At 33.1% G+C, this 23,995-nt stretch overlaps 1 protein-coding gene and 1 long non-coding RNA gene across 7 annotated transcripts in view; one reads left to right on the top strand and one right to left on the bottom strand.

The window, feature by feature from the left end:
• LOC140062972 (uncharacterized) overlaps positions 1-16,116 on the bottom strand; it is a 51,590-nt gene extending 35,474 nt beyond the window's left edge. For 3 of the 6 annotated variants that reach the window (XM_072109379.1, XM_072109377.1, XM_072109380.1), the window contains exons 1-2: positions 15,987-16,116; positions 15,377-15,572 (exon numbers count right to left, since the gene is read on the bottom strand). In XM_072109379.1, coding sequence (XP_071965480.1) covers positions 15,377-15,535 — 159 coding nt within the window. In that variant the 5' untranslated portion in view covers positions 15,536-15,572; positions 15,987-16,116. Of the gene's footprint in view, positions 1-1,161; positions 1,272-8,721; positions 8,918-15,376; positions 15,573-15,742; positions 15,832-15,986 lie in introns of those variants that run through there. The other 3 variants (XM_072109378.1, XM_072109383.1, XM_072109384.1) reach the window with 3 other exon arrangements.
• A 5,468-nt stretch (positions 16,117-21,584) lies between these two features.
• On the top strand, positions 21,585-23,226 carry LOC140062976 (uncharacterized). The gene is made up of 3 exons (XR_011847565.1): positions 21,585-21,609; positions 22,356-22,490; positions 23,174-23,226. It is a non-coding gene; the product is annotated as an uncharacterized lncRNA (long non-coding RNA).
• The last annotated feature ends 769 nt before the right edge of the window (positions 23,227-23,995 follow it).

The raw sequence follows: 23,995 nt of genomic DNA, 5'->3' as shown, positions 1-23,995 counted from the left end.
GACTGTGAACAAAACTTTGGTTTTGAGTTTTTACAGTTAAGGCGGCTCTGGGCCGACGTAATAACTGTATATTTTGGCTTTCCATTTTCGTATATTTGGGTCTCCCTTTTTGTATATTTGGGTCTCCCTTTTCGTATATTTGGGGTCTCACTTTTCGTATATTTGGGGTCTCCCTTTACATATATTTGGGGTCTCCCTTTTCGTATATTTGAGGTCTCCCTTTTCGTATATTTGGGGTCTCCCTTTTTGTGTAGTGGGGTCTCCTTTTTCGTATAGTGTTAGTGGGGTATCCCTTTTCGTATAGTGGGGTCTCCCTTTTCGTAGAGTGGGGTCTCCCTTTTCGTATAGTGGGGTCTCCCTTTTCGTATTGGGTCTCGGGTCTCTGGTCTCAGGTCGCTAGTTTCGAAACACCCGCAATGTCATATTATAATTAGTTATTGTAACAGCGAAGTGTTCAGACTTGCTTAACTAATGCTTTAGTGTAACAGATTTGGGCGAACATCTTGTATGCAATAGTAATTTGATTGGCTGGGGGTAAACATTGATGCATAACTTTCGTATAGTACAAGCGTCATTCACTAATTTTGTACTTTGAGCTGTCCTATAAGGTGGTGGCTTTTCCTAGTTCACACCTACTGTATGGAGTTGTACACTGCGTAGCATACAAAATCATAACTATGCTAGTGTGGACGTACCTAAAGAGCAACCTGAATCATCTTTTGTTATTACTGTATTGCATAATGAATGCACCTGTAAAATATATAAATTCACTCAGTGCACAGTTGTCAAAGTAAAATACATGAATCAAACTTATAAAATCTCACTGAATTAAACAGAAATTCAAAAGACGTAAACTGCTGTATTTGTATAAATAAGATCTCTAGTTCATGTCTTTTCATGCTCAATTTAACAAGCCTATATCACTGAATAAGTAGATATTTACCACCTAGCCTTTATCACACTGGGTGTTTAATTCTGTTACATGACTGACTCATGCGTAATATAAGCCTATGATGTACATAAATATGAAGAGAAGTCAATGAGTTGCCACATTGAATTGATTAAAATCTTAGCTAACATCTGTTCTCAAGTTCAACAGAAATAATCAATTGATTATCTAATGAACAATAACAACAAAACAGTGCCTTTTGAAAATCATACCTTGCCAACTTCCACATGGAGAGAAGTAATATCAATTTATATAAATTCCATAAAGTGTGAGGAGAAAGTTGTTGTAGCGTTGAATGTGATAACATGCAGTATTATAAGAGTTGAGCTTTCTTTAATTTATGTTGCTGCTGCTGTAGGACAGCAGACGTGACAGGTCAAATCAAGAACTGCCTGCTAGCAATGAAACGTGACCTTCATATAGAAAAGGTCACCTACATAACAACAATATCTCTGTGTTTGAGACGAAAATATCCATGTCTTTAGATGAAAACAGACATAGGATTTATAAATAAACATAATTTGGAAAAAAAATTAACTGTGAAAGATGACAAAGTATGCACAGATTACTTATAAATGCGCATGATTGAAAAAAAAACATTATTTTGTGTATGTGGGGAAAACCAGTAATGTAAATGTACTTTAGTGAAAATGAAAAACTAAAAATTGAAAATGTTTTGGAATAATTTTTTTTCTCATATATTTAGAATTAGATCAGCAAATTACTCCACGGGCAAACTAAATATAAAAGGCTGTTAAAATTAAGAACAATAAACAAGAGAACAACTAAATTTAAAAATAAACTTTTATAAATTTTACTTTTAAAATTGCAACAAACAAAACAACAAGTGTAACAAATATACACAAATTATTTTTAAAATAAGGAAAAAAAGGACCAGATCATTAAATACTTTCATGTTTCAACTTCCATTTGATTAAGTTTAAAATTTAGAATAATATGTTAATAACATGTTCAGTAACATATTAAAAATGCCAAGCTATACAATAAGGGACATTTCCTCAAATAGAATAATAATTAATTTTAAATTAAAGAACTGCTCATAGGAATAGGATTAATATGAATTAAATTACTAATCTATAGAAACGACGCCACAACATACTACTGTAAATACTGAATGTTTGCTACTATTGATTCTTGAATCAATTTGCACAATTTAAATATGATACCCTGTTGAGAATATACTTCTGCAATGGATGTTACAAACATTATGTAAACAAAATATTCTATGATATTTGAAATAGTCTGATATATATACTACAGTCGTATATATTTATTACAGTATGTGTTTCTGCCAAAAGACCCACAATTAAGCTAATTATTTTTGTTACCATTTGGATAAACCTGGAAAGGCCCAAAAGGGTTGAGTCGGTTGGTCAATTCACAGTGGACTGTAAACAATGTTTTGGGAAATTAATTCAATGAATGATGCAAGACTGCCAAACTAAATAAATATAATTGCAATTGAAAATGTTTTAATTTATAAAACCCAAGAGGTTTTCTATAAATTAATTTGATAGGATCTCATATTAGCGCTTCAGCAAGCCGGAAGTATTGTCATTTTATAAATTTTAAAAAAGAAATTTAAAAGGCATTGAGAAATAGGAAAAGAATAAAGAGTAGATGACCTTCACTCTATCTAAAATCAGTTCAAGATCAAATCAAGAACAATTATTTTGAGGGTCTTCCTTTTAACAACACTACTGGAGGGAAACTGTCTGTTTTAATATAATTTTCATGTTTCTTTTAAATCATTTGACATTAGCATGTCTAAATTTAGGTATAAAAGATATTTGGCAAATGTTGCAATTAAATATAAATATGATTTATAAAATATGGATCAAGAAGATATTTCTATTTATTAAATCATCATTTTCAATTTATTAAAAAAATTATATTTTGTGAACATCCAAAAATAAATCAGATGGGGGAGGGAATCCATAGAAAATATTGATAAACCTCATATAATTCCTGGAATGCTATCAAATATCATGTTTTTACTTGTAGATGTTTTGATAAGTTAAAGAATTTCCGCATAAAATCTAGGGCAGGATTAAAATCATAATTCCAAAGAAAAAAATATTAAATGACACGTTCCAATTGAATGCATACAATAAACTTACTGTCTGTATCTGGTCACAAAAAGGAACCAAAAATATTATGTCAACAATTTATTACAAAAACAAATGAATTTTATTACGGTATGCTACACTACAGTACAGGTATTCAAAACAGTAGGTTTATTATGTTTTAAGGTGAAAAAATATCACATATTAACTCATAACGCTCTATCTACACTATCAAACTAGTTTGACAAAAAAAATGTGATGTTCGCAAATATGGTAGTGATATGCCCAAATATGGTAGTGATATAACATCATGTCCATATAGTATGGGCACATAACATTTTTGTCACATAAAGTTTGATAGTGTAGAGTTTTTAAGGCAGTACTAGTTCCATATTAAATCCACAAATGATTGAGAGTTCACCGTAAACAATTATATTTTGAATATGGTGTATTTTTTATGAACACAATTATTTCTGCTGAAAAAAAAGTATAGTAAAAATTATAAAGTATACTGTAATACTACAGCAGTATTTGTCTTGGCAGTAGAAACAGGCACCCTACTGTATCATAAGAAACTTTATGTAACAGTTAACATACTTATATTTTATCAAGCTTTTCTTTTTTGGAAGGTACAGATGATAACACAGTACATATATGGACTTCAACCGCTTTATTCGAGCTATATACAATACAACCTTAAATTTTATTGCTAATTGAGATAACAACAGAGGCAGTAATAAACAAACCATGTTGTGTGTGTCGCATCCATAACACGTACATACTATTTGTGTAATTGTCATTCTGGTGAGAAAGCGTCATTCAGACCAAACCACATCACACATGCTTAGATAATTGTAGCTCAGCTCTAGTAGCTTACTCAACTTGAGTTTGACACTGGCCGACCTCACTGAGTGTGTCATTTATTAGATGGACTAATGAGCTTATGGTCTGGGTAGAATTTCTAAACATTGTGATACAATACACAATACAAGGTTGGGAAGTTAATTAACATGTACTGTATTATATAGTTGTGATACGAATGTTTTAACATCTCAATTAAAAGTTATTAATTTTGAAAGTGAAAGAAGTCTTTTTAATTTGCAGTAATTAATAATCAAAAATGTATTGCAGTTGTTAACCTATCAAAACTATAACATTTGAGAGGTCACCCATGATGAGAAAATAAATAAAATTCATATAATTTGTTTTCAATTTCAAGATGTACTGTAGCAGCAAAATGACAAAGTGGGCTAGTAACTCACTAGCCCAGAAGGCAGAAAAAAACAACAAATTAAGCATCGTCATTCTTTATTAATAACTGCACATTTGCATCTGTCAAATATCAAAAATTTATTTATAACAACATTTCAGAAGGAAAAATAAATGATCTGCTAAATATCATTGCTAAATTTAGTTGATCATCACTGACAGAAAATACAATCTTTCTTTAGGTCACCACGCATCATTGAACACTGTTCCAAGCAGACAAACAGTTTTACGCTGATGACTACGCCACAAACAGACATTAAGATAACCGAGTGTGTTTTAGTATATTATGTCCTGTATTGAAAGTATTTTCATCTTTGTGGCACAGTGCAAATTAGCTTCTGACGTAGACATTGCCATGACAAATTGTTAATTTGAATGTGAAATTATTAGTAGATGACTGTAACAACATATCATGTGAACAGCATATTGTATTGAATGCTAATTAATTCAATGCAAAATAACACTAGACATTGTATTATAAGTTTAGTATTTTGATCAATTTGAAAATGAGAAAATGTATTATATTTTTTTTTAATGGATGGAAGAATTACCAATTTACAGTAAATTTACAAGTTTTGTCATGATATTAAAATAATAAGACCTGTTACATATTTTATGAATTAGAATGATACCTGTATATTTGATTTCAGAGTCATGTTTAAAATTTGAAAAGTGCGACCATATCTTGTAATCGCAAATAAAATAGTAGTAGTAGTAGTAGTAGTAATCGTTAGTTTTAGTATGTGCATCACTGATTTTCAATGACAATTGATATGCAATTTTAAAGAAAATTTGTGCCAATTTTATTCACTTACTTATTTAAAAGATTTACCAAAACGATTATACAGATATGTGGTCAAGGACCATTCCATTAAATTTTGGGACCATTTGGGACCATGGTCCCAATTCTGGACCACTTTTTGAGTATACTTTTCAGACCTGCTAGTGTTAAAAGATAGGACAGAATTTTTCAAAAGCCGGTGAGCAGTCTTAAAGTAACAAGTAAACTGAAATTGCATTTTCTCGAGAACTACTTGTCCAAAAAACTTCATTTTTGTACGAGAGACAAGAGTTATAATTTGTGATTTGTAATTTTAAAACATAATTTGATTTAATGTGCATGTTTTTTGATGCGAGTAGTTTAAAAAACCTATTTCTTTTCAAATTCACTCGTTTGATTTTCGCGTTGCTGTTCTATTGTTAGTCAATTGAAGCTATTGTTAATTGAAAGGCTTGTTACATAACCATTACACCAAACTTGCATACACATGCTTGTAGTGAAATTAGCCTCAATCACAAACAGCATTAAGACACACACAAATATATACATATATTTTTTTTACCGGAGAAATCTTATGTAGGAGAATTTTACAGTAGGCGGAGGTATGCACTCTCGGAGTGGCTTTCTAGTTATAAAATGTAATCTGCAATATCATTGTATTTTATATATCTGATCATCGTATGTATATTTGCACAGGTTTAAAATCTCACAAATGGCCTATTTCAACCTACACAAATTGTATTCCTTGAGCTGAATAAATACAGTAGGAAACGAAAAATTAAGATAATTATGAAATTGTACCTGTGGCGAAAGTGACACACCAAGCCACATTTTTCTCTACTGTAGGTTGGAACAGTAGCACGTTATAAACAAAAATGGGTTTGTATTTGTAATACTAACATTCATTGATCAAATTGCAGAGTGTGAACACTTACGATATTAATTATGATGTGACCTTGATTTAAATACTATGCAACACCACATCACCTTAGGCAAAACAATACCCTAATTTCAGCACTACTGTAGGTAAATAGGTAAATAAAGACGTCGCTAAGTAAATGACACAGATTAATTTAATCGATTCTAAGTAGGACTTAAACATTTAGGATGCACCAGCAGTATTTGACCATTACAAGCCACCATTTGTCCAAGCTCATCTGCAATGTCACTTGTCATTGGTCAACACATATAATTAACTTGTTGCGTTATGTCCTAGTGGGAACAAGGCTTTAATATGAAATCTAAATACAGTATATGCCTAGATGGAATAAAAGAAAAACATATCAATAACTTATTACTTTGCTAATTTGCCACATTTTAAGTATCAAAAGTACTTGACCTTTTTATAATTATAGTAAAAAAATCTTACAAGAAGGTTGTGTGAAATATAAGGAAATGCCAAGGTAAAACACAGGAGGTCCCAATTATATAGTTAATGATGGCAAATAAATTACTTAATAAATATCTTAGTTTCACATAACATTTTAAGGCTGTAGACCTACAGTAAACTTTAAACAAATCATTAATTGCCAATTTTGAAATGATTACTCATATTCCACGAGTTATTTTAACAAATCCTTATAAAATGAGTAACATAACTTGGGTACAGTTTCTTTAGAAAGAATGAGTGATTTTTGCTCATATTTCATTTCAGATTATTTTATTTTTATAATCTATATAGCAGCAATGAAGTATATGACCCTCTTTCAGGGGACACCCCATTAAGGGGCACATTTTCATGATTTTAAATACTGCCAACTATTAATGAATGGCTTTAGGTGTCTCCTTAATGGGGGTTCTACTGCATTTATTCATCATGGTTGTTTGTTTATAATATTCAATTGGGGTTTTTTCTTTCATTCAGTTTTTTAGTTTCATCTTAAGCTCTGTCTACACTAAACGTGTGATGATGTGCCCAAATATGGTTGTGATACTGTATATGTTTAAATATGGTAGTGATCCATATATGACCACATTTTTTTATCACATAAAGTTTGATAGTTTAAACAGAGCTTTATACTGTAGTACCTTGTGTAACCTCAGAAGAATAGAATTTTTAAAGATTTTAATAATCTATACAGTTACTGCAGTGTTTTTAAACGTATTCTACAGTATCTATTAATTAAAAGACCAAGTTTACAGAACCACCATTTCAAAATTTGTCTATAAGTTAATAACATTATAAATCATAAATTTCATAAGGTCAAAGGGCAAAAGCAAGTTAGAAACTTTAGGCATTCTCTGTAGACATAAATGTTTCCTGGTATAACATTTTCATTCTACTGCGCTGCTTCAGAAATTTAAATTTTTTACAATTGTTTGCTTGTGTACAGGAATTTACAGTACTAGTCTAGATACTGTATGTTTACAAGAACACATTCCATTTTAGGGGAGCTCCTTAACAAACCATTTAAAAAATAAAATATGACATTTGAACCTTAACCTCCTGGGAGTATCCACCAATGTTTTTGTGAATCTGTATTTTATATGGAACGCCGTTTATGCAATATTTTGTTGATATAAATTTGATGACGCGATATGTGAATGAAATATTTTGAATGAAATGCTTTAAATGAAATGTTTTAAATGACATTTTCTAAATGAAATGTTTTGAATTGAATGCTTTGAAAAGTCATGTCATTCTCGCTCACGATTTTATCTCAGCCTTAAGCCTCATTGGTACACTCTTCTCCTCTCTCTCCCCACTTTCATTAATATGGATCCTGTACAAATAAATATTAATATTAAAATGTCCAATATTAGTTCTAAATGCATTCTGAACACACACAAAAAATGTTTTCATGTTTGTAGATTTACCCATTTAAACCTCAATTATGGCATTTTAAAATAAATTTCTTACATCTCAACGGAAATGTAACATGACTCATTAGTACATCCTGAATTGTGTCGACATAGGAAAAGGTAAGAATGAAAGACACATTTAAACTTTTTACGCACTCACTTTCATTGGTTAATAGAAAACGATCTATTTGATTATATCACCTTTAGGTTAAGCTGTTAACACAGTTTATACATATCATTTTATTTTCCAACAAACACTCTCACTACTTCCTTCTAAAATGATTTCCCTGTATAAATTAATGGCGTACAGTACTACACAATTTCAATAAGAACCAGAAAAAATCCATAAAGCTGAAATTATAAACCGGAAGTGTTATTGGTAGCCTATGAATGACAGCTCCAGAATACATTTATTTTTGTTTTTTTCATTTTTAATTTATTTATTTATTAATTTTCGGTATATTATATAAAAATATTCAAAAGCAGCAAAAGCTGAAATAATTACATTAACAAAGATAATGATAAAACTTAACTATCAAAACAATTGCAAATTGTTCTCAGTTAGGATGCGAACCAACAACCTTCAAATCACTTTGTTTGGTGCTCATACAGTAGACCATCAGGATTATGCGTAATGGCCGTTGATGCAGTACTTATTAGGCTTATCAACTTTAACTTTTAAAACAATTAGCACGGTTAGCTACAGTATTGTTTTGATAATTTGTAAAAACATATTTTCTCCGTAAGAGCAAAATACAGTATAGCCCAATTGTTAAACATCCAAGACTGGATCCATTTAATAAACAAGCACAACAAATCATCAAAGATGTTACCTTAAATCTGAGCCACAATTAATCATGTAATATATAGTAATTCCCACTTGTTCTTAATTCCCTTCAGCACTTCAATCATGCATTGCTAACTAAACATCTATTTATTAAGTGTCGCCATAGATAAGCTTTTAAATTCAACTGTAGAGGGTGCACTGATAGTGGTACTTACTATTTAATCATGTGCAATGACATGGACTGAAGTCGATAATGCAGAAATGACAAATATAATTAACATAATGTTATCATATAAAACAAAAGCATTGATAGAGGGTGCACTCCAGTTAAATTTTAAAAACAACAAAAATAGGAAGATAAAAGGAAAGAAATCTTTTTTTCTTCTCTCTTCATTAATTTCGATTCAGCTTTTCAGTAATAAGTTGTAGGAACTTCACACACATATTTGCGTGTGTGCGCTCAGCGCGTAGAGGTTATGCAAATTGCTGTCGTTGTAAATATAGCGAACGCGCAACGAGCGATCTCTCTCTCATTTTTATGAGCAAATCATTAGCGAGTTTTTACTAGTTTTACGATAATTAGTTGTTCTAATTATTAGCACATTACATTTCAATATTAGCGTTTTAACTTTACTTCATATTTTATTACGTGTTACTGTATGTTATCATGTTTCAATTATTGTACCGTTGTATATATATCGTCCTGAACTGGCCTAGGCTTTACACTGCGCACGTACTACGCGCTTCGTGTGGATATTGTTACTCCTACACTCTGTGCATAGTTTATTTACTTCGAGCCTAGGATACTTCCAGCTTTGGACATCGTTCGACTGCTAGTGCTACAGTACTCCATTACCGTATTCTAAATAGGGTAAGTAAGACCGAATTACTTATATTCCTAAAAGGTCTGTTTTGGTACAATAGTTTATTATGAAAATGTTACAATTTTGAATAATATTAATCATTCTTCAGTTGGGTTTAACTGTGCACAATTTAAGATCAAATTTGCCATTGGAAAAAAAAACATGAAGCATTGTTACTAAAGTTACATCATAGTTTGATAAAAGCATCTTTTTTCTGCCACTACAGTAAGTTTGTGCAGCTTATGAGGTTATTTGTCCTCCTGTTTTCATTAGAAGTCGTCTCTCTGTAGCCTTCCTTCACTTCTTGTTTTATAAAATTCACCTCGTATTTTCGCTAAAAAGTTACGGTTCTTCTTCTATTTGTTTACCTTTCACGTGATCGATCGAAGTGGGTAAATCACATCACAATATGAGAATATCAATCCGCGCGCAATGCATGTTGGGATTTATAACAGGCAGCTATAAATATTAGAATCGCCTTATTTTTCACCTTTTTAACCGTTTAAAGACGGAAAAAAACTATCGCAAAATGTCCATATAGTATTTATTTTTACATAAAACGTAGTGTGTGACCTTAAATTACAGTAGGTCGAGAAAACGTAGGTCTAGTGTCTTTACATAAACAACCAACTACATTTAAAATTGATTACATGTTTCAGTATGTATTGTATATGAGATAACATTCTATCTAAACTATAAAGATCCATCCAGCCTTTAATTAGTATTCCAGGCCTAGCATAACTCTATTTTTATAGCTTTTATGGCTATTGTAGCTATAACCATTGGTTACAATTTAATTAATATTATCCCATCAGGTCATACTTACAAGGTAGGATAGCAATCATTGGCTAGCTTTAATTAATTTGATCCTGTCTAGCCAATTAAAGTTGACCTTGTATGACACTACCACCATTATTTACAAAGGATTCATGTTCTCACTTGTCTTGGGTTTTTAAGCAATATGTTGATGTCACAAACAAATGAAATTTATAATTATCAAGATGTTGATGATGAAATTCATTATTATCAAGATTTTGATGATGAAATTCATTATTATCAAGATGTTGATGATGAAATTCATTATTATCAAGATGTTGATGATGAAATTTATAATTATCAAGATGTTGATGATGAAATTCATTATTATCAAGATGTTGATGATGAAATTCATTATTATGTTGATGGTGATGATTTAAATGATCCAGATAATGATGAAATTGATAATAACGATGATCAAGTTACAGTATTATGATGATTTCATGAAAGTGGTAGAAAGATATTTAAGATGATACTGTAAAAAAAAGACAATAAACAAAGGATTTTATAAATAATCTTTTTAACTATTTTATTGAAAAATGTTAATTGTTATGTGATGGAGTCCAATTTTCATGCATAGTAGAACAGCTGAATAGATTTGAGTTTTAGGTACTCAAAACATTTTATTAGAACACCAAAGAATCAATTGAGGCTGGACAAAATATGAAAAAAAAACATTTTAAAACAATAGCATTTTGAAGCAGAAATGGGCAAATACTTTTGGCGGAAAGGTGCATCTTTCTGTCATTTTCAACCAAAGATTTTATATAGCCGAAGGTTGGATAGCAAACTCAAATGTTAGGCCAAATAAAAAAACATACTTGTTATATATATATATATTATATACTGATTATCCAGCCGCCTCTCTTTTTTTTCTTTTTTTTTTTAACCACCCATATACAACGGAAAGTTCAGCGGCCCGGCCCAGCTCCAGAGTAGGGCTCGAAATTCACGCTAGATTCTTCATAATTGCTAGTTGAAAATTTCAAAACAAGCAAATGTTTGCTAGGCTAGTGTAATTTTTGAAAAATACGTACTTTTTAGCTTAGCCAACGCTAGCTGCCGATCGCTCTATGTCGACAATGGCAATTTGGTGAAAACAATTGTTTCATTTACACGCCGCCGATTTACGTCAAGGAAACGCGAATAGCACTGTGAATCATGTAATGTGGTAAACAGCAAGCTTTTTCCCCAACACATTAAATCATGTGCATTTAGTACGTTGCTGAGGATTACATCATCAGTCACGTGATTACAGAATACGCAATTATCAATTTAGGGATTTAACGAAATAAATATTTTGCCTACACAGTGGTCGAAGCGCGTTTTTTTATAGGTTTGTAAATTGGAAACACCCCATACATAACGGCACACCACGAGGTCCTGTTGGGCGATGGGTTTCCTTATGCCTGGTTTACCTGTGGAATTACACTTTTTGCATCACAACTTTAATTTATACTGATTTACACAGCAATTGGCTAAGGATTCATCAAAGAAGAATGAATACGTTGAATAAAAATTCACTTAAGAAATGCCGTAAGCTGTTTTCAAACTATAAATCAGCCCACTATTTAGTATTATTGAGACCAAATCATGCTTCTCGCGATAGGGAATTTCCTGAATAGATGAGTCGAGCGAGAGACGGCGGATGGCCGATGAGTGAGGCGGGGGTAGCAGCTTCGACGGATTAGTTAGCCTAGGGCCTACAATTTCGCTTGGTGGCAATTAAATTTAATGTTTTAATACGTCTGGATATAAACAATACAAAACTCAATTTTGTCATAGGCAATAATAATTTCATACATAGGCCTAGTCAATTTTGTTCTGTTTCGCATTTTAAAAGTTTGACGTTTCGTCCTAAAAAAAGTGGGCCAAAACGTCCACCGCGCAAAAATATACCTCCATAAAAAGTAAAAAAAAAAAAAAAAACGTCCCACCGCCCCTGAAAATTTATGAGGGTGTGACGCTTAACAAGTATATTTTTTTATTTGGCCTTATCGCAGTTCAAAAAGTGATTCTACATGGAGAGGGAACCAACAACATGGCGTCTGCAATCAAACAATCAGATATACGCAGTACACACTACTATACGCCTGTGTTTAGCCTACTGTATCTGCGCGAGAATGATACGCAACACAACGTGTTAAGAAGCGTATAAACGCATTCGATATGATCCTCGTATACAAGAAATACTAGATTACCAGGAAAGAAATAATTCATTCCATTGCGAATAAACAATATGTTTAATTTTATAAAAACTTCACTGTGCTTTTTTGCTATATAAAATAATGTTTTTGAACACATTTACAGCCGCCATCTTTTTGGTTCCACCTCCTGTTGGAATCACTTTTCAGTCTGGAGTATGCCCTCTGGCCTTCGGCTTATTACACCTCTCTGTGTTTAACAGAGAAACTACAGTAAGTACAGTGTAGTACACAGTAATATCAGAGGCCTGCTCTTTGTGGAAAATAATTTATTTTTAACCTCTTTACTGTAGAATTCATGTTTAAAATAAACAATGTGGTGGAATGATTACAAATATTATGACAGCAGTACCCTGTCTGCTAGGTAATGTACCTTTAAAGTGGTCAACTTGTAGGTCAATGGTCATTTATAAACCTAGTTGCAGGATACAAATGATATATTGTCACTATTTGAAGTGGAAGGAGGGGTACTGTACGCTTATTCTAGGGGGTGTGTTTTTGTTTTTTTTTTCATTATAAAATACAGTATTTGAAAAAAATGAAATACAAAAATCAATAGGAACAAATAAATGAAGAAAAGTTGGAATTTTTGTATAAAAATGTGTAAAAAAACCATTATAACCAACATCCAAATACTACAGTAATACAAGAATATTATATTATTCAACAGAGTGTTTAGTGTACAGGAGTTAAAAACCTTAGATAATTAAATATTTAATAAAAGACCGGAAAAATGTAGAATGAAAAGAACTGAATCTAGAAGGCAAGTTGCCAAGTTATATAGAGGACCTTATCAATAACGCACATGGGCTAATTGCCAAAACACTTCTACAAACAACATTTTACCTGGAAATACTGTATGCTAATTAAGAAATGTGTTTCTTTATATTAATGATAAATTCTTAAGGAATTGATTGATTTTTACTAACACACGTTATGAATATTCATGATTGATTGAAGACCTTTCTCACTACTGTATTAAGTCTGTATAAAATTATGTACTATAGTACTAGTAGGTCTACTGTAATATCTTTCCGTTCGACAATATCATTTTTGTGAACTCAATAATTTGCTTTCTGCTCTGCATGTTACTCAAGAATTAGCTCAGTATCAGTTACTGTATTAATGTATAAAGGTTCCAGGACGACTCGGCCCAGAGACAATTCGGCCCCCACTTTTGGGCCGAAACATCCCACTTTGTGGGCCGAAACGTCTCACTTTAGACCAAATTCATATTCATTTATTTTTTTTGGTATTTATCAAGTTTTTAAAGGTGTCTAACAATCCGTATTTTATTAATATTGACAATGTTGATATAATATATACTGTATAATTAATAAATTACTAAAAAAAAGTAATTTTATATTCAATTTATTACTTTGAAAACCTTGTTTACTTCATGCATTCGCAAAGCGGCTAACAGAGGGCGTAACTTGTTTACATCTTTCGTGTGACTAAAAATGGTCATTTTGTTTTCAAAATGTTTGCTTTATTGTATCTTTATCCCTAGTAGTACTACCCCATGTAGTCTCTCTGAAAATAAAGTTTGGGGAAAAATTTTCAGCCGATAAATTTAAGTGTGCCGAATCGTCTCAGGGCCGAATCGTCTCAGGGCCAAATCGTCTCAGGGCCGAATCGCCCCACTACCGTATTAAACATGAGGAGAAAATAGACTTTATCAGAGCTGAGGCTACTTTTTAACTATTATGATATTAATAGTTATTTTAACATTTCATTCAGTTCCAAAAGCAGACTTTTGACACTAACACGAATTTATAATACCATACATGGTAAATGTTTGAATGCATTCAGTAACAAAACACTGCACAATAAGAGGCCTTTACAATCATGTTAATTAAATTCCCACTAAAGAATAAAAAGCCACCTTGGTGTAGTCACTGAAAACAAGGCTAGCATTTAGTTAATATCATTCAACACAATCAAGAAGGTCAGTATTATTAATACAAAATTAGCATTCACTAAAACTTGTGGTTGTACTATGTGTGAATTAAGCAGTAATCATTTCCATGCACCACATAGTTCCTTTTTAAAGCTCTTTCCTGGTAGTACCCTGGTGATGGCCTGGGTCTACCAGTGCCACTGCCGGTACTTTTGTATATTTCAAACCAAGATGGCATTGCAACTTTGAATTATTGAATGATTCCGTTATTACCCACAAAACAATCACTAGGTATAGTGTAGGCTGTAGAAATATTACTTTCAAATTTGTTGAGTTGACATTATCTGGGTCAAATTGATTCCGCTGATGCATTACAGCTAAGAATTACTCCATACAACCTCTCAATTATTATGCGTATCTTGCTAACAGTATTGTATGAACTCACTATGTTTGCCTGAATAATAATGTTAGTTACTAGTGAGAAAAGACAGCCAAGTTTCTGAATTAAATTAAACTATCTGTAAATTTAGGATAATAAACATTCAGTATACATAAGTAAATACCTATTCAATAACAGTGCGGTTTCAGTTTAACAAACAATCCAGCCTCTTACTTATGCAGCCCCGACAGTTGAATAAAGGAAAACAATTCATTGTGTAATGCAGAAGGTAATGCCTTTGTTGTGGGCTTGTAACAATATTTCCCTTTTAAGTTCACTGGGGCCTGCAGGATTAAGGCTCAAGAACACAAAAGTAAGCCAACCTTATACAGTAAGGTGGTATGACCTTGAGAAAATCCCAGTGCTTATGGAACAAGCACTATGCAGCTTGGTTCTCACCAGAAAAAAAAATTCAACATTTAAATGTAGTGTCTCTCGCAAAATGGTGAATTGAAAAAATGAAGTGTGTTTTATTTTACCTTTACTTTGTTCTCGTTTGTGGATACCGAGGTAGAGGGTTTATCATCAACATCTACAGCTTCCTGAACAACGGAATCCCCACCTAAAGAACTCTTCTCTAACTCCATACTGCTGCTGCCTGTGCTTAAAGTTAGCTCCTTATCTTTTGACTTTGTCATGTTTATACATTTTCATATGGCAAAATTACCTGCAAAACTAAAAATAAGGGAATTCAAGGGTAAAACAATTCTAATAGTAATATGATTCCGATACACTGTAAAAATATCACAACAGTCACAAATCACACTGCAGAAGGTGGCAGCTTATCAGCGAGGGCACTACTACAAAGCACTTGATGACTAAATATCACAGTATTGCAGACTTACGGTAAAACACATTCGATCTATCTAGGTACGCCGTTAGAGCTAGTCCAGGACTAGCTAGGCCTACACAACACATAGCAGCAATGAGCAAAGAATCAACACACCACATACAGGACCAGTCGGCTCCGCAACTTCATTCGCCCTCTCTCTCTCTGGTCAAAATTGTTATTCCCAGTACTCGTGGCAGTATACGTTTAGTTATTTATCAAATGTACTTGTTAATAATATAACGCCACATATTACTTACTGTGAAATGGTTTTTCATAGCAAAAATATAGCAATATGCTGTATTAAGCGGGTAATAACACCGTCCAGCCATCCGTAATGGCGGGAAGCCTAGGCCTAGCTATTATTAATCCTCTACAGTGTAGTCAAATAGTAGATGAATCGTCTCTATGCGAAAAAATTGAAATGAATGGTGGTGCCGATTTGTATATTGTGAGCCCTCTATCGTTAGGATAATTTCTCAGTTTGGATGTCTCATTTTCTTTAGGAAGAGTAAATTATCCGTCGTTAATCTAAGATAGTATTAGTAGGAGGAGTTATGTCATTATAATTTAGTAGGATGAACTAATTGTCATTATATATTAGTTAATTATTGTTATTTAAGTTAGTAGGGATTTTGTTTATGTAGAGCATGTTTTCTTGTGAACGGGATTGCCATCTTTAGGATAGTGATGAATCCGCTTATGGTTATCCTTCCTTGGCAATTTCCCTAAATATAGTCCTATAAGAATAAAACAAAACAATAGGAGGAGCTAATTGGCATCATCTATACGTAGGAGGAGCTAATTATCGTTAACAGTAGGAGGAGCTAATTTTCCTGACATTATGTATATGTAGGAGGAGGGGCTAGGCCAGCGTTCCGCAACTTTTTTGACCGCGACCCCATGATCTAATTTTCGGATTTGGTTGTGTATTTGATCTTACAGAAACACCTCTTAGATATCTTAGATATAAACAGCTTTGACGGTCATGCATATATTTATGACGTAACAATGAATTACGTAATATGAAGTACGTATAAATAGACTATTGTCAGCTGCTCAGTCATGTACTTTGTGTAACGGGTAATGCTCTGTTCGAATACTCTAAGCGTTAGCTTGGGTTCGAAACTACCGCCGTCATATTAATACATAGTCATGATCTGTATACACAATCACTATCGTTAGGCCTGTTGTCAGCACATCAAAAATGCACAATTACCCATGATGGGGCCTGTGGCAAAGCGAATTTTGTTAAATGACACCCCTGGCTGGAAATGGTACCCTCGCACGTAAAAATTATGATAAATGGCACCTCTAGTTGGCCGGAAATGACACTCTTAAGAATAGCGCGCTCGCAATTGGCAAAACGATCGTAGTAGCCATGATTGCTACTTTTCCCGCCGGCGGTAACCACATTTGCGTTCAATGCTAACGTCAAGGGGTTCTCCCAAACCATAAAGGGCGCCTGAACAACATCGCTATGACTCGTGTAATTTGTGATGGACCTGTTTATATTGTTCTTTTTATTATTCTAATGTTCATTGTAAAAGATGATTGAAAATGTTCATCTGGTTTGTAGGTATAAGTAGGCCTATATTGAAAATATTCTTTTTACCAAACCAATAATTAGTAAAAACTAACCTTAACAGTTTCGCTGTCCTGATCGGACAGCTTCTTCAGAAATAATCCGAAATAATTATTTCTACCGATCAGGACAGCGAAACTGTCAAGGTTAATTTTTACTAATTATTGGTTTGTTGGAAAAAAGAATATTTTCAATATACTTCATTGTAAAAGTTCCCACCGCCAGTACAATGAGTTACACACTCCTTTGCAAACTACAGAAAAATAGCTTCGTAGAACCACTTGGTAGGTTATTAAATCCATGTCCTAAAAGGGGATTCCCCACTTGTATAATAACAGAACTATGCGTCAAAAGCGTCCATTGCCCCGTCGTCGATTCCCAATTGTGTGTACGCTACGGACTCGCCGAACGTCAACATAGGGACAAATTGTAGATGTAAAATGTAATCAGTGTTGTAGATTCTACAAAACTAGCTGACAACATTTCACATATAGATCCGTGTATAATTAATGAAAAGTTTCGGAAATAATTTCGGTATCGGAAACAATGTCACGACCCATCAATTTTTTTTTCGCGACCCATAACGTTGCGGAACGGCGGGCTCTAGGCAATATACGAGATAAGATAAAACATCGATCCTCGCGGATTTCTTGTACGTTGTCCTTCGTTGCGTCCTAGGACGATTTTCCATGCTATACATAATTATATTTGTTACTAGATATCAAAGGTACAATGAACACGAACTTAATGTTTTTATCTCCAACAAAATTGTTCAATTACACAAGTTGTTGACCGACGGAGTGAATCACTAAAGCTTGGTTCCCACTAGGACCAACGCAAGGACGTAGACGCAACGCAAACGAGTTGACCAGTTGACAGTCGAATAAATCCATCGCTTGTGATTGGTCAAATCCCTTAAGCTTGGTTCCCACTAGAACGCAACGCAAGGACGTAAACGCAACGCAAGCGTTTTAATCAATGACAAGCGAAGTTATAGACAGTTAGCAATCACAAGCGAATAAGCCATCGCTTGTGATTGGTCAATTCACTTGCGTTGCGTTACGTCCTTGTGTTGCGTCGCTAGTGGGAACCAAGCATTACATTGCGTTACGTCGTTGTGTTGCGTCTCTAGTGAGAACCAAGCATAATAGCGCCACCACTGCTTGATGATCTACTGAAGAATTATACCAGGGAAGAGTGTAATTTCACCCGTGACGTTACTTCAATCAAAATCGTGGATCAACCTTTGTGTTGATTGGTCATTTCCTGTTCAGTGATGTAATCAAGTTTGTTCCTGGTGAATGTGGTGGTTGATTATGTTCGATGACCAATACGATACCCAAAACCAGAGATAAGCAGACCTACTATCAAACAGGTGTCATACGTCCAAATTCTGCATCACTACTTCTTTCATGTTCGCAGTACTACTAGGCCTATAAATCGCAGCTTACCTAACGAATCATAGATTGTAAGTAGATTTAACATTTCAAATTTTGTTTTAATACATTATTTAGGTATTTTTTTAATGTAAATTTGATTTTAATTAACAAGAAAGTGAGTGATGCTTGAACACACCTTCATGATGCACTGTATTTATTGGCCTATTTCATTTTATAGGCCTACATCATTGCATTCCTTTCATCTTTGATTACTAATTACTAAGAATAATAACTATCTTTAGTGAGTCTATTACTATATTCGTTTTCAGACCGTTCCAATAGTATTTTCCAAACCTTTTTATAAACGTCATTTTTTTAATTGTTTTTGGTTTTTATTTAGTCGCGTGCGTGCAACGCGACTCTGCAGCTCACTATATCGGTCGGATGGTCGGTCGGTCGGATAGTCGTTCGGTTGGTCGGTCGGTAAACACTAACTCAAATTTGAGCACGCGACTGCAGCCATATGGCCTTGTTACTGCTGGGGGTGGAGACTCCTAAAGTTGTAAAGATTGTTCGCATATTCTTAGTTAAGTAATATGCCCTAATTGTGCCTTCTTCAAATTTTGTTGTCAAATATGTATAATATATAACACTAACATGTTTTATTCAACTTACTGCCATTTACGGAATTGTTAAAAAACACTTTATATACTTAAAAATAAAATTAACATTACATTGAGAATATAATATTAACGTAATGGATTTACACCAGGTTTTCATCTAAATTCAGCAATAGCCTAATAATATAGTAGCACCAGTTTCCACCAGCATCGACGTTTGTTTTCATTCACGGGCCAACTGGGCATTTTATAGTAAAAGTAATAAATAGTTGACCTCTAGCAATTTAATATTACGACAGAATCAGGATAGAGGGTGTGGATGGAAGATTTTCACCGGTTCAACTAGGAGTATTCACCTCTCAACACATAAGTACGGTAGTAGGCCTATATCAATAGTAATCTTAATTATGGAATTCATGTTGTTAGTACTGAGTAAAGCATGGAATAATATTAATCCATGGGTAAATCAAGCTCAGTTTAAGTGTATCTCTAGATAAGGCAAGGTGTATATATAGTTTAGTGTTTCATTCCATGTCTCACGTTCATCTTACTCGATAGTTGTATGTCATGGAAGAATTGTTTTGAACGGCATATCTCTCCCCCCCCCCTCCCCAACATGTCAGTTGCAATTATAGTATGATGAGAATTTCATATTGCTACTGTATACCTAATTATTAATTCGTAACTATACGTATAGGCCTAATGATTCTAGACTAATCAACAGTGGACCTAACAAGTGAAGTTTGGTACATGCAGAAAAGTGTAACGACTTCTGAGGTATCATTTTAGGAGATTAAAGGATTATTTCCGCCACTCCTATGCCCTTCGCGGATTTAGTAGAACCAGGGAAGATAACTCTTCCCTGGTAGAACTATAGCCTACGTGTGATTGTTTCTTTTCCTTCTAATCTGAAATTAATGAATAAATAAATTAATAATTTACAATACTTACTTAGTACAGTTACATGACATCCAATTTTGCAATCGGTATTTTGCTTTTCGCTAATGAGGTACATCCCTTCTAGTGTTAATTATTCTGTAAAATGCATATGCTTCTAATACCGAAATTAAGATAGTGCATCTTACTTATATTAAGTACCGCGTCTCAAGAGAACAATTCATTATTATGACCCATTGCAGAAAATTATTATTGGAAGTATAATATTGCAAAAGCAATGACTACGATAATATATTAATGACGTGTATAATAATTGTAATTTTTAAACCAAAGGTAATCATTATCATACCATCATCCTAAACTTGTATGAGGTTTATGACATATAAAATTCATGTTATAGGCCAAATGATCACTATAGCCGCTGCAGCATTCCCATGATTATCGCATTACTTAATTTCCACACCTAGATTCTCCCCTCCCCCACAACATTATCAACAATATTTATTACTCCATGTGAACCTGTAATTTATGCATAGACTTATGTGTATACTATGAATTATAATTAAGGTTTAATAACAGTCTGTTATATCTTATAACAGTAAAATGGAGTTGGTTATCAAGAATGTCCTCATTTTGTTTATTGACCCTTTTAAATATTACAAAATGTTAATGTTACTCTTAGGAATATTTATAGGTAACCTTTTAATAACAACTTACCGCGAGTCTCTTACGATTGTGAAGAGACTGAAATGAAAGCAAACAAATCTGCTTTATTCCAACGATAATCTGTTTAAATAATTTATAATGAAGAGGATGGAGAGAGAAAGGGTTCTTACCACAATCACAAAGTGCCAGTGATGCCTAGTGACACTTAAGTGATATTCAATTGATTTATACTTTTACTCAAACAGAATAGAAAAACTAATGCAAGTTGTTTAGAAAACGTTCTTAACTCTATATAAAGTACCAACAAATGTCGTTCATGGCGTTACAGCAAATAATAACGCATTCGTTCGTTTGTGATACCGATTTTGAATATATATTGACTAGATAGGCCTGTCCGAGCTAATAAAAGGGGAATTTTACTAAAACTATTTTACAATTCACATTGTTATTGCATACCGTACTCTATGACACTAAGGTAAATGCGCCGGTTATGTCAATGCTTGTGCGCTGGCCATGAGTTGACGTAACTTAGTATTTTTTTATTATACGCGCTCGATTTCTCTTTGATGTGTCACCAATTCTAATTGTATCACTGTTTTTAATAAAAAATGTTTTAAAGCCCAAATACTGTTATTTTGTTTATAGCAGTCAAATACGATGGACTCTGCAAGGCCATTTGTGTGGATCATATTAACATGCACCGTAGTGTCTCCTAAATGCGATATTGACTGGTTATGTAAGCATTTTTTCAATTAATATTACATTTCAACTAGTATATTGTAATGTGGTACATCTCTGCACAGCAAACTTCCCTAAACGTTTCTTTCGCAAACTCCGGAATCTGTGATGCTACTTGGACATAGTCCTCTTCTAGAGTATATGCTGCTGTTCCTCTTAGGTACATGACTACAAACAATGCTATTGACTTTTGAAATGTTAGGCAAAGTTTGTCCAAACGATGCACTGCCTAGTGTATCAAGAACTTTAGTTTGCAAACTGGAGAAAGATTGATTTGCCAACCCTTGGTAAGATGACGAATACTTTTCATAAGTAAGCCATGCACTTTCTTGACAAACTGAGGTTTTCAAACTGGAGAAAGATTGATTTGCCAACCCTTGGTAAGATGACGAATACTTTTCATAAGTAAGACATGCACTTTCTTGACAAACTGAGGTTTGCAAACTTAGAAATTAAGAAACAGTAGCAATTTATCCTGTACACTGACTAAAGACTGCTATTTAATTTGTTGAGTTAAAAAACCTCAGAAAACTAATTTGTCAAGAACTTGCCAACTAGATTTATTTGTGAACGGCTGGAAAATCTTGCCAAATTTGGAACTTACAAACTAAAGTTTCCTATAGTTAGTATTAAGCACTTCTACTAGTTAGTACTACAAGAAATTTGCAGTTGCAAATAAAAGTTTGATAAAGTTTACTAAGCCATAGTCTATATAAGAAAACTTAATCAAGCTTTCTGTCGCAGTATTTGAACTAGGGCCTAACAAAACAACAGTCATCTTGGATTATATTGTTGAAGTTAGAAATGATGGAATCAATGGAGGTATTAGCTATACACTCGGAGCTTTTCTGTCATGGCAAAAACCGGATTTTGACATTGGTATGTTAAATTTAATTATTTTAGAATGTTCCTTTCGTCCACAGTAAACGTTGTTTAAGAATTTAAGAGCTTGGTCAGACACCCTTACTGGATAGCCTCCTTGGAGTTTAACCTTTTTTACCCGACAAAATCCATAGACAAGATATCAAAAACGGGGATCGAAAGCAAAGGGTATAGTATGACAGCGATAAGTGTTCGAATCTATATGGACATCCGTGTATCGACCATGATCGAATTTTTGTCTGAGACACAAAACCCGATTTGGCTGCAATTGTTTGGCTTAATGCTGTCCAGATTTTACACACATGTTTTAGGCGCGCCTTATGAAACCTGAAAACATCAAAATACGAATTCAATATATTGAAACATATATTATTTGCAGTAACTAAAATTCATTTAATTTTATTGTTTTTATAAAATGATTATTTGATATCATCTTAGTTGATCAGCTTCGGCTGGATGGACCACCCTCGTAAAATATTGTTGAAATAAATAAATAGAGTTGTGTCTGTAATTACAGAATTGAAAAAAAAAGAGTCAGCGCCGTAACACACTATCGTTAAAGATGTTTTCTTGTTGACACAAATCTCTTGCAAATACAAAAAAAAAAGGTTTCCTTTTGGGTATCAGCATTATATAATATATAAACTTACCACTTTATTTTTATTAATTTTTTTTTATAGATTTTGACGGATACGTTGTGGATTACAATATCGAAGCTCCAAAAGAACGTCCAAAGTGTGAATTAACTGAATCTGATCTCTATGTTGTAATTAAGTGTTTTAAATTTCTTTCAATGATTACCGCATATGTCCAAGCCTGGTTCATTCATTTAGTCAAGTTAGTTAATAAAACTAAGGCTGTTTATCAAACCAGATTTCAAACGTCTACATTCTTGCTGCTCGTTTTCATTTGTGTTCGAAAGTTTGGTAGCCTAGTTAATGACGTCACTCTGCGTCTGACTAGTACAGACACTGATAGTCCAGTCCCTATGTACCTTAGTGTGCAGATCATGGGGAAAGTGTAAACATTGTGTTTTATGAATATTTGAAGCATGCTGGTTATAAAAACCCCATGTTGTCAAATTTCTAGTGGTATGTAAATTACAGGTTACTGTGAACCATCTTTAAACAAAAGTTATAACCAGCTCAGTTTATGAAACAACATAAAAATGTGGTATTTTTTTTAGAAAAAAATTAAGATTGAGTTCACATAAGTAAAATTACACTTTTTCCTGTATCTAAGTTTTAGCCTTAAATAATTTGAAAATTATCTTATTCGATAGATAAATTTCGTTTATATTTAAAAAATAAAATTTTATATATTAAATACGCATAATTCAGATAAATTCACGTTAAGTGCTTAAAATCAGCAAATATATATTTTATTTCTGTAACAAACAAAGTTAGTGATCATAAATAGGATTCATTTAGGCCTATATTTTTATAAAATTTTGTTATTTTACAACATATAACAACAAATAAAATGTTTAACAATTTAACAAC

This window comes from Antedon mediterranea, chromosome 11, assembly GCF_964355755.1.
Source record: "Antedon mediterranea chromosome 11, ecAntMedi1.1, whole genome shotgun sequence".
In the NCBI taxonomy this organism is placed as follows: Eukaryota; Metazoa; Echinodermata; class Crinoidea; order Comatulida; family Antedonidae; genus Antedon; species Antedon mediterranea.
This window is presented reverse-complemented; position numbering and strand designations above follow the sequence as displayed.